Source organism: Pochonia chlamydosporia, chromosome 1 (assembly GCF_001653235.2).
Source record: "Pochonia chlamydosporia 170 chromosome 1, whole genome shotgun sequence".
Taxonomy (NCBI): domain Eukaryota; kingdom Fungi; phylum Ascomycota; class Sordariomycetes; order Hypocreales; family Clavicipitaceae; genus Pochonia; species Pochonia chlamydosporia.
In genome coordinates, this window is record NC_035790.1 from 1,100,149 (window position 1) to 1,112,196 (window position 12,048).

Consider the following 12,048-nt stretch of genomic DNA (forward strand, 5'->3'; position numbering starts at 1 on the left):
TATGCTACGCGTCAGTGAATCACCCCAACGCCTCGCCATATGAAATTTGACGCTCCCGCTTATTGCTGCCCTGCAAACGACGACTCCGTGGTAAACCCCTCCGTCGGCTCTCGCAACGTACTACTCTCGCCCATCCCATCATCCTCCGACGCATCCGCAATAACCTCATCATCAAACGACACCACCTTTGAAAGCAGCAGCTCCATCCTCTGCAACGTCTTCTGCATAGACTGCATCTTTGCCGCCATAGCCTCCGAGCTTCCCTCGTCCCCGTTGAACGAGCCCCTCATCTTGTGCGGAAACATGGAGTCCCTACGCGATGGCTTCCGAAGCTGAGGCACCGTTCCCTCGGCGGTAGTCGACCTCGTGAACTGGCGCCGAATCAGGTGTCGCGTTAGGTGATCGTCCACGGCGATATCCTCGTGGACGTCTTCCGGGGGCGGGACTTGGAACACGGCGCGGAGGTAGCTATGGCCGGAGAGCTGCCACTTGAGCCAGAACCATTTTCTGGCGCGGGGGTATATGGTGCGTTTGGCTGCTGAGGAGGGCCAGAGGAGGCGGCGCTCGGCTACGGCGATGATGAGGAGCAGCGGGAGGTTGACGAGTCGGACGGTGGCGACGTGTATCTTATGGAACCAGCGGGGGCTGACGACAAACTTGAGGGGCAGGAGGAAGAAGACGGCCAGGAGGTTGAAGGGCGGTTGGTAGGCGAAGACGGCGTCGGCTTTGACGCCTTCGAGGGTTAGGACTGCTCGGCGGAATTGGATTTCTGCGGTTGCATTGGCGGAGATGTTGCTGAAGGTGTTTGACAGCATGGAGACGAGGATGGTGAGGAAGAGGGTGTTTCCGAGAAATGCGAATGCCACCATTAGACTTGGGCCGAGGAGCCAGTGAAACTCGGTCTGCATAAATTAGTCTCAAGCTGGGCAGGATGTGATCATGTTGGAATACTAACCGATCGTTGTATTCCGGTGCCATCTAGTCCAAACCAGATGTAAATCATCCACTTTGATATCGTGCTGCAAGTCAAGGGTGAGCATGATATGTAACATGGCCGTGGGAAGAAAAACGTACACAATCGGATGAGCTCCCTCGCCTAGCCACAACAGACTCAGCAGGAACCCGAAAAAACACCACGCCGACAATGCCGTGAGAAAGAAAAAGTCTGCCATCATAGATCTCAAACATAAAAAGATGAGATTCTCCGAGAGTAATGTGAATGCCAGTCGAGGCACCAATACAGGGGCCGCAAGAGCCAGCACATCAAAGGCTTGCTCACCCAGTCCCGACATGCCGACGCGATAGCCATGTATTCGAAGGACGAGATAGATAAAGTAAATAAAGATGAAAGTAACGTCCAAGAATGACCACAAGTTTTGCGTGTAAACGCCCCTAGGGAAAGAATTAGCATGTGGGATCGTCGGCATCACTGCGAACATGGTAAAGCATATACTTACCAGCCGTGGGCCAAAATTGTGGCAAACTGATCCAAACCCCATCCAAAAGCATATATAGCGAATGCTGCCTCCAAACCTGTAAGTTTGCTCTTCTCTCTTGCCAGCATCACACCAATATACAGCCCGAGAAGAATGGCAAACTGAATGGATTCAAGGATGTTTCTGTTCCTCGGCACAATCAAGCGATACTGGTTCAGCAAGGGCGACTCTCGCGGGTCATATAAGGATATAGGTTTCAACTTGTAGTGGTCGGGAATAATGTCCCAGAAGGTGGAGGGAGTGTAAATGATGCGGCCCTCATAGATGGCTGTGATGATGTTGTGGCAGGTACTGGAGCTGAGGAAGTGCTTGGATTCCGTCAAAATGGCAACCTCGAGAGCCGGCAAGGTTCGGTGGTAGGTCCACGACGTCTTGGCCTCGGCCTCTTCTCGAATATGGTCTGGGGCATTCTGAAAGGGTTCAAAGCCAGCGACAAGAACATGGGCCAGGAGGAGAAGCCCGTCGGTTCCCTCATGGTCCTCACCGAAGCGGCGCAGGATGCGGGTAGCAATGAGTTCGCACAGAGTGGCGCGTGTCCAGTTTACATTGTGGCGTGTGCTGGAGTAAGACTCTTCGAGGAGAAATTGAGCACGGTTGACCAGCAAGCAGTAAACTGAGAAGAGGTTAGTATTTTGGCTGAACACATGAATACAGAGGGGGAAGATAACGTGCTGATGGAGATATCATCCAACTCGTAAAACTTGTCGACCAGTGGCCTAATAACGGTGACGTTTATCCTCACATCCCTCAATTGCTCCAGGCTCAAGTAATCCTCGACGACGCTGATGATGTCCCTTCGGATACGATGAATATTGGTGTAGACGGGCAGGTGGCTGTGCGGGTTCGTCATGCAACTGTAGACCTGGTCGCCGGCCTCATCATTGGAACCACGGGGTCCTGAGTACAGTCTGCTGAGTAGAGGGCGACGCTCATCGGACTGAGGCGGCGGCAGGGTGATACGCCGTTTGGGGTCCGGGGCCATGAAAGGCGTTTACGCGTGTAAAGCACGGCAGTTCGCGAGGGCTAGATGGTGAGAATGCGCGTGCATGTGTGGTAGCTGTGACACTTGAGTGTAAAATAATATCACGGGTAAGTAAACGTGAGATGAGATGCAGGTAGTGATAAGCCAGAAGTGCAATGCAAATGCTAATGAGATCTGGTGTGGTTCTGGCGAGAAGGAAAAGAAGACATGGAGTAAAAGACCAAGGAAGTCCGTTTGAGATTGTGCCCAAGATGGAAAAAGTCAAGGTTGAGGATGCAGTCTGGTCTGATGCATGATTGGCGGTCGGTGCGTCATTGTGCACTCAACTGCACTCAACTGCACTGAACTGGGTGGATGGGGGCTACAGGTCGGCGCCCAGGGGTCAAGGTCTTGATGCAGCCTGGCAGTTGTGGAACATTTACTCCGGGCCTATTTTGCATGCATTCGTCAGGTGAGCAGCTCTTTACTTGCCTGCTTATGATTCCTTTTTTTTTTTTTTTTTTTTTTTTTACATTTACCTTTGTTTGGTTAAATTTCTCTTTGTTATTCTTCTTGTCTGTAGCAGAATTCTGCCGTAATCAATGTGAGACATCGCCAACCACGAACCTTAAATCTGGCCACACGTGTCTGGTCAGATCCCGGAGGTCACTGGGTCGGTGGAGCAAGTGAATAACGTAGCAAATTGTATTGATGATGATGATGATCCTCTCTAGCTAGTAGGGAGGGAATCATCCTATTTAAGCTACATCTAGAATATAGGAAGGATCAGGCTAAGATCTATCTTTAGCATGTAGACCTATCTATAGCTCTATTCCAATAATAGGTCTTCCTTTGATATCGTCTGATATCAAAGGACTTCCTTTATCTTTGATGATGAAGGGAAGAAGTCTCCGATGAAAGAGATCTAAGGGATAAGGGAACTCAGACCAACTAGGTCAATATCCAACAAAGAACCAAGACCGTGCGCCCCTCCTGTCTGTGGAGGAATCTTGCAGCAGTTGGAGTTTCTTTCTAGAATAGAACATACAGTCTGTGGTTAAGGGTATTTAGATAGACCCAAGTATACACTAATACAGCTTCATATGCCTCAGCATATGACGCGATATGTGCTACCTTTCCTTGTTTTAAATACTTTTAAACCCCTACTGCATATATACTCCATAACTGGGCTGCAAACAACTCAACGTGAATAGCGCTCTCTAAACAATCCAGGCAAGCAACGCAACGTAAACAACAACCATGCAGCTGACACCACACGTCTCAACTCATATCCCAACTCAACCCAATTCACATCTGCAGTCGCTCGCCACTCCCATCACGTCCAATGATTGAATAAAGTATACCTCAATGACAAAACGGCTGGCATCTACATGGAGACGGTTATCTGTCACCCCCTGGCTGTCAACATATATGAAATGAAGCCCATACCCTTGTGACTACAGTGGGGGGTACAAAGGTATTTAAACAAGAAAAGGTATTACATATCGCGTTATGTCCTGAGGCATATTGAGCTGTGTTAGTGTATACTTGGATATGTCTAAATACCTTTGACCACAGACTGTACATACCACACATTTCTCTCACCCAGATACATGCAGAGAAACCTAGCCGTCTACACAGGAACCCGTCCTGGACAGTAAATCACGCCAGCAAAGTATAGCATTGAAGCCATAAATAGAAGCATCCCGTCAAGTTAAACCACTACGAGTGCGGTATCTAGGCAGTACGCCCACATATAATAAACTTCCCAGCCGCCAGACTGGACGTATCATCATCCCAATTCACAAAGACGACTTCATCACATTGTCAAGTCCATCTCTATAAATAAAGAGCAAAGTAGACACATAGCCGCCCATCAAGTAACATCGAGCCAGAGCTACACGCCATCACCTTTACAAGTCACCCATATAAACCCAACCATATTCATGACACCCATCTACAACTTCGGCTCCGCCTTCCCCTTCGCACCCGCCTCCCGCGCCAACTCCCACGCAAACTCCGCCAACGGCACCCTCGTAACAGCATGCTGCTTCGCCTTCTCACTACTCGCCTGCCTCCTCGCATACCGCGCCGCGATGCCCTGACACACACCCGCCAACTTGAAGATATTAAACGCCATCCCCCACTTCATGTCCGGCCGAGGATCATACCCCGTGATGGCGGTATACCACCGCAACAGCTCCCCCTCCGTCGGCAACCCGGGCGTCCGTCCAGGCAGGAAACCCTTTGCTGATTCTGGCGCCGCGCCAGCATGCCGAGCCGTGTAGAACTGCATGAGGAGGTTGCACACGTCGGAAAGAGGGTGGCCTACCGTTGACATTTCCCAGCTACAAACGTTAGCACTCGACTCCTTCTTCAGTCTGAACCATGAAACCACAAAAGGGGGATATGAAAACAAAAGCTGGGGATATAAAGGGCGAAAAACATACTCCAGTATCCCAATCACCCTCGGCTCCGTCTTATGAAACACCAAATTATCAATCTTGTAATCCCCATGCACCAGCGTCGTCCGATCCCTCGGCTGCGACCCCCCATCCCCAAAAAACCCAACCGTCTCCTCAAAATACGGCAACCGCCCAACCCTCTCCCCCGTCTCCACATCCTCAATCGCCTCCTGCGCCAGACAAATCGTACTCCACGTCTGCACTTGCCTGTCATAAAAGCCGCTCGGCTTGCCGTAGCGCTCCAGCCCGACGGCCTTGTAGTCCACGGCGTGGAAGCGGGCGAGCGTCTCCACGGCGGCCTTCCACATGGCGCTGCGCTCCTCGGCCTTCACCCCGGGCAGCGTAAAGTCCTCGATGATGCGGCCGTCCAGAAACTCCATGATGTAGAAGGGTGTGCCGATGATGGAGTCGTCCTCGCAGAGGCAGTAGGTCTTGGGGACGGCGACGTCGGTGTGCTCGAGGGCGTGCATGATGCGGTACTCGCGCTCGACTTTGTGGGCCGTCTTGGAGACGAGCCTGCCGGGGGGCTTTTTGCGCATGACGAATTTGCGGCCGTCGGAGGCGGTGATTTGGTAGGTTGGGTTGGATTGGCCGAAGCCAAACTATTTTTTGTTGGAGTTAGATTCGGAGAGGGAGAGAGGAGGGGAGGAGGAGGAGGACGTACCTGCTTGAGATCGATGGGGAGTTTTATCTCGGGCACGTTTTCGCTGAGGAATTTGCTAAACGCGGCCTCGTCGATGGGCTGACGAACTCTGCCGGCCATTTTGGTTGTTGAGCAGAGGTGAGATCTGGTTGATGCGATGTAGTGTGAGGTTGCGTCACTGGACGTTCTTGGTCTGGTAACAAAACCACGGGAACGCAGGAAACAAAAACAGCACCCCAATTAGTCTTCTCAAACAATGTAAACAATGTTAAAAGGGGCCACAGCTGCGAATTGGACCTCGTGTGACATCTACCCCATGATGGAGGGGAAACAGACAGTATTTACATGGCTAGCCTCGCAGCCGGTCAAGTAGGACAGGCGAATTGACGAGATGCAAGATGCCGAGGTTCCTGGGGTAGTTGGCCCTCGGGAGAGAATCCACTTTTGTGTCTGGTCCCGTCCGGTCTGGCTGGCTGGCAACCTCTCAAGTCCATCCTCCACCACCACTTTTAAAAATAACATTCGAATCTCCTCCGCCGTAACACCAATCAACTTCACCCCCGCGGCTGCCAGCCAAATCGGAACCGGTAACACTGAACCTGGCCTTCATTCGTCTCAATCTCCGCCTCCCGACCCGCTGCCGACGTTGCCGTTTGTTCGCGGACATGGACCTCGATCGAATGGCACAAACGCTGCAGGGATGCTTGGGCCAGCCAATGCAGACTGGATGAACTGCAGAGCCGAGGACGGAGTACTCAACTTCTATTTGCTGCCCGTTGCCATCTTGACATGTCATGTACATCAACCCCAAGGCTCATTTCAATGTCACAAGAACTGCACCCATCTGGATGACGTAATTGCAATTATTACACCAGACCGTACTCCGTACCACTGTGTCCTGTGCAACAACTACTTGACTACGGAGTATTCCCCCCACAGTCTATCAAGGTCGCACACAAGAGTGTACTCCTCACGAGGCACATTACATTCATTTCGTCCATCACAGACAGCACATCACACAACAGACAAAAGCATCGGGTAGAAATCAAAGCCAAGAATCAATTTGCAGCAGAATGATATCACGGTAATATCCGGTGACGGACAACCCTCATTGAATCTATATCCATCACATCGCCAACCAGGGGTCTGGCCCCTTCCAGTGTGTCCTGACACTATTTTCTCTTTCCAGTTTGTTTCGGCTTTCTTCTTTTTTTTGCTGTTGCTCTGGTAAACCGAATTTGCTGCTTTTTTTTTTCTTTTTGGTGCGCTTTTGCTTATCTTCTCTGGTCGTCTTCCTCCTCATAAACCGCCCAACCGTCCCAAATCGTCGTGGTCCTCCATGATAGCAATGTTTGCTGACTGACCAACTGCCAGCGTAGGGCGTCAGTCATCCTCCTCATATTCGCGCTGTATTTTGCCAATCCAGCGGCAAAGAAAAGCTGGGCAGCCTAGGTGGGGAAAAATCAAAACAAAAAATGAGTATAAAGATAAGAACAACTTCTCAATAGAGAGAAGGAGAAAATGGTTTGAGGTCAATATAATAAAAAAGAAGTGAAGTAGTAAAAAAAAGTTTGAAACAAAGTCGAGATATGAAATGAGAGAGTGCGCGTGAGTGAGTGAGGGAGAAACACACACACAACAGAGAAAGAGAGAAACAGGGGAACAAGGGTATCCATCGTTTCGATTCATCCATGCATTCTGGCCATCCAGTAATCCCCAGGCTGCCGCTCATCTCCTGTCATGATGAGCATCGGTATGCTGTTGCCAGTCCGAGTGTGTAATTAGAAGAAAACAAATCCTGCCTTTCGCCAACTGTCGTTCCAAGTCCTCGGTGTTCCGCCAACTCTCAAGAGTTACACAGAGGTCACAAAACAAAACAAAATAAAGGGATATCCCTCTCCATGGACACTGCATTCCGCCCCCCTACCAAACACCCTGTTCCCGCGCAAAAATCAGCTGCGTAATAGACCCGGTACTATAGCAAATAAGAAAGGGCGAGGACAGCGCAACAGATACTTCCGCCATCATAACATCGTGAAATATACGGGTTGCCAAGTAAATGCTGTTCACCCCGCCCCCGTCTTGCGATGACACGACCGGCAGGCACCTCAGCTGTCATCCTCTCCACCGTCTCCTTCTGAACTTTGCGTCTCTGTCTTGGATTTCTTATTCGGCGATCCGGCCTCGGCTTCAGATTTGCGCTTGCTTCCGACGGACTCGCTCGCCTTGTCGCCCGCAATCTCGCCACCGTCTCCCTTGCCTCCGTCCTCTCCCTTTGCTTCTTTTTCCATGGCAGCAACCTCTTCGGCCGTCAAGAAGCGACCACCAGGCCCACGTGGCCGGCGCATAGCATGGTTGTGGCGGGACTCGTGGAGATACGGTTTGCGACCTTTGGATGTAAGTCGTAGCTGCTCTTCTAACCGTTGGCGGGCAACTCTGCGCTTCAATATTCGATGAAATTGTTTCGCATTGACGTACAGAGGCGATTCCTCTGCGCCGCCTGTGGGCATTTCTGGTGACTGAGGATGTGGCATCGCCTGCCCTGGTGGCATCTGAGGCGGCGCAACACCTGGTCTCCCTGCGCCGTGGTTCATCATGCCTTGAGCATTAGCCATGCCTGGACTTGTAACTTGGCTCATCCTTCGAGGCATCTGAGCCATATTGTTCATTCTCGGGGATTGGCGATTGTCCTTCTTAGAACCGTCGGCCATTCGCGGTGAGGTTTGCGGCATGCTAGGATCCGAGTGCATGTAGGGATAATTTGAGCCAGAGGCAGCGGCCGTGGCAGCCATTGCGGCAGCTTGAATGCCGGGCATGCCATAGGGAACTTGTTGCATGCCTTGCTGGGGCACGCCGTATTGTGGTTGATACATATTCGCAGCTTTTTATTATGTTGAGAGCGAAAATCTGGTCAATCTCGGGTGTAAGACGCCAACTGGTTGAGATGGGCTGTCAAAGGATATTCGTCGCGGGTAATGACGCGAGCGTGTGTGGGGGAACGAATTAAAAGAAGTCTTGAGGTACGCTCAAGGACAAACAAACCAAGCAAAGAGGGTTGGAGAGCAGATAACGAATAGCTGCGACGGGTCCGCCGGTCAAGCAGTATAGCTGGTTAAAATGCACAGCCTTGCTTGCTTGGTTGCTTGGGTATGGGTTGGGCACAGTTGCTCTAGCAAGGACTTTCGTCACTTCCGGTAAGGCAGTCAGTCTGGTCGCAAAAGGCCGCTGGCTGTACAGGAACCCAAAGCCCCGGTAGTGGGTGTGTCTGAGGTGGCAACACACCACAGTGTCGAGAATTTAAGGGCGATGGTGGCCTCCAGGCGTCAGCCAAGGCGCCTGCAGATCGATGTTGTAGTCGAAGAAAAGTAGCCTGAAATAAAGCCACAGCTCGACTAGGAATGCCTGCCCTCAAAGGCGGGAGAGGCTTGGGTTGCTGCACAAAAACAGAGCAAATCGTCAAGTTGACAATGAGCCGCAGGAGCCTAGGAAAAGAAGAAATCTATCTGTCCAACCAGGACTGTTAGCAACGCTGCAAACAGGCAAAACCACCAAAGAACTCGAGAATGCTATAAGTGGATTTGATGTCAACAAAAGCTGGGGGGGGGGAACGGGACGAGAGAGAATTGGCCAGCTCGGGTGGCCACACTTGTGATGCGTTGGCAGCCCCCTCATGCATGCCGGGGAGGGACTGCAGCAGCAGCAAGGTCCACCGAGCCCAACTGCGTCAACACCCGGACTGACTGCAATGCAGTCAAAGCGGCCATGCCAGCAGAAACCATGGCATGCTAGGTGATCAACTGATGGCCGCAGAGACTCGAAAACCATAAACCAACTCGGCCACGGCAAGCTTGGATCATAGGCCTCCCACGTTACAACCCGGCCGCTTGGCCCAACATTGAAGTCAGTCCGCTCGCAGTGTCGACAGAGCATAGCATAGCGATCATGCGACTTAGCCTCTCGTAATCTGTGCTGTGGGACTCGGCATGGGTATGGGTAGGGCCACATCCAAGTTCCACGAAGATTCGGATGCCAGTTCTGCCAGTTCTGCCAGTTCCTGCTGGCGGTGCTTCGTTTGTGTTGGTCAAGTTGGAAGTGATACGGGAGATTCCTGATGGTGGTGGTGGGAAGAAAAGTCTAGGTACCTAGGTAGGTAATGTGTACAATTGTGTAAAATTGGGCAGGTACCTTGCACAACAACCACCTTCAATGTAGCAAGCTTGGCAGCAAGGAAGCCCAGCGTGATATGTGAGTTGACAGCACGCTGAGACTTGATTGACTGACTGACTGACTGCTGAATCGATTGATGGATTGATGGATTGATAGATTGGGCGGGCTTCAAAGGAAAAGAGAGCGCTTGCTCGTCGCAACGGGTTTGCATATAAGACGTGGTGTAATCACTGGCGCGGCCGAAGCTGTTGAGGCCAGTCGCGTTGGTGAGAAGCGAACTGTTGGTGTTGGCGCATGGCGAGTTTGGCCGGTCGACGCAGCTCTCGGGCCACGAATTCGGAGGTGGTACCACGCGAAGCGCGCAGGAGGAGGAGAGGGAACGTTTGGGAGTAAAAGAAAGATGATGAGGGGGTTCAATGTTCGGATGAAAGGCCAGGCCAGCAGCAGGTACTTGAAAAAACAATGGTGATGAAAGAGCGTTGGTAGGGCATGAAGGGACAAGTGCTCAGAGGCGAGAACAGGCAGGCAAGGATATAAAGAAAGGAAACGAACCCAAACAGGCCACCAAAGGTTTTGTTTGACGAGCAACAAGAGCAACAAGAGCTTCAAGAGCTTCCAGAGCAGCGTCAATGGCTGATAGGCCGGTTTCTGGGGTAATCATGGTGATCCAAGGAGCTTTCTCAGTTGCACATACCTTGTTTCCCGTGTGACACGGGCTGTGGCCTATTGGCAATGGCAATGGCGCGACGGAGCTCAACTCAACTCGATGACGGAAGAGTCGAGTCGAGTCGAGACGAGACGCGACAAAGGCTCTTTGCGCTCTGATTGACAGTGACGCAAATGAAGACAGCCGAAAACGCGCAGCGGTGCGCAGTCACCTGATGGCAGAAGCGGCCAATGGAGAGGGCGAAAAGGATGATGTCGACGATGATAGGTCTTTTGCGATCACGAAGCTGCGATGAGGTCGAATGGGCGACGCGCAAAAAATCGGGAGCTGATTTGCTGAGGAGCGGGGAGTGGGCGGTTTTTGGACAGAGCTTGACGACTGTCGAGTGGTGGATGAAAGAAGAGGAGCTCCAGTTTGGATGGGATGGGATCAAATCAAATCGGGCTTGACTTGACCAGACTGGACCAGTTGACCAGACTTGACTGGAGTGGACTGGATGGGCCGGCTGGGCTGGGCTGGGCTGGGCTGGGCTGGGCCGGGCTGGGAAGAACAGACAGCCACTTTGCTTTGCTTTGCTTTGGTGCGCGATGTGCGTGAGGTATGGATTCTCTGGATTGTGCTCCGTATTGTCAATACCAAAGAGAGAGCCGCCCGGTTTCCGGCAACAAGCCTACCGAAGGTCCGAGGCGGGGAGACTGGGACTGGGATGGATGGACTGGAAGCACCAGACCAGACTTGACACTTGGTGAAGTCTGGTGGACTGGCTGGCAAATGATATGTGCACTCGGAGCCACCGTCAAGGGAAGCCGGTGAGCCGTCGGCAAGAGGCCGCAAAAAAAATTGGCCAAAAAAAAAAATATAAAAAAAGAGAGGTGATAAAAAATAAAGAGGCTGAGGCAGGCAAGTATACAATGACTGCCTGGGCTGCTTCAGCAGAATGGGGCGAACCGTGGTGAATGAATAAATGAAACTTTAGGGAAAGTCAAGGTGCTTCACGCGGGGCCCGGGAAGCTTGCTTGCGCTTGCAGATTTGTGCAGGGCTGGGACAGGGCCTGGGACTTGCACCGGCAACGTGAATGACGGTGACTGAGTGATGTCAACCACACAGAGCAGTTGAGACTTTGACGGGTGTCGTCGCAATACTTGGATCAGGTCTGGTGTGATGAGCTCAGAAAGAACTCCAATGCAGTGACACAGCTGTAGACGTAATGTTGCCAGGGTCTCTTGGTTGTCAAGCTTACCCGATATTACCGTACTGTACTTTCCTGTACTGTGCTGTTCAGTACTTCAAAGCACGCACTGCGATGCGATGCGCCGCCGGTGAAGAAGAGACCAGACCAGACCAAATGGTCAACGTTTGTCGCCGACGGTTCTCACACAGACGCACTGCTGGCCTGAGCTGTCTGGTGTGGTTGCTGCTACTGCCGCTGACACTGACACTGACTGGCTGACTGGGCGCCGATGAATTGAGTAGCCCGATTCAAGCTGGCTCAAGCGTTCTTGTCTATTTCCCTTTTGTCTTGTTCAAACTCACTCTAACTGGACGTCGGGACGCGCGCAAGAAAACTGGCGGCGAACGGCGTGCGGATCAAGGGCCTGGATAGTCGAGCTGTTGTGACTGGCTGGTGTTGTCCAGACTTGATCCAAGC

At 51.9% G+C, this 12,048-nt stretch overlaps 3 protein-coding genes across 3 annotated transcripts; all 3 read right to left on the bottom strand.

The window, feature by feature from the left end:
- Nucleotides 1-59: 59 nt before the first annotated feature.
- Nucleotides 60-2,478, bottom strand: VFPPC_00249 (nonselective cation channel; the record flags this gene model as incomplete). Its single annotated transcript, XM_018280309.1, has 5 exons — nt 60-902; nt 956-1,019; nt 1,075-1,392; nt 1,458-2,109; nt 2,139-2,478. 5 exons carry the CDS (start codon nt 2,476-2,478, stop codon nt 60-62), a joined length of 2,217 nt encoding a protein of 738 aa, XP_018148302.1.
- A 5,195-nt stretch (nt 2,479-7,673) lies between these two features.
- VFPPC_12731 (CCAAT-binding complex subunit HAP2) lies at nt 7,674-8,438 on the bottom strand (the record flags this gene model as incomplete). The annotated part of the gene is made up of 1 exon (XM_018290508.1): nt 7,674-8,438. The coding sequence occupies one exon, from the start codon at nt 8,436-8,438 to the stop codon at nt 7,674-7,676; it is 765 nt and encodes a 254-aa protein (XP_018148303.1).
- Nucleotides 8,439-9,021: 583 nt separating this feature from the next.
- VFPPC_17419 (hypothetical protein) lies at nt 9,022-9,570 on the bottom strand (the record flags this gene model as incomplete). Its single annotated transcript, XM_022429129.1, has 1 exon — nt 9,022-9,570. The coding sequence occupies one exon, from the start codon at nt 9,568-9,570 to the stop codon at nt 9,022-9,024; it is 549 nt and encodes a 182-aa protein (XP_022285854.1).
- Between the last annotated feature and the right edge of the window lie 2,478 nt (nt 9,571-12,048).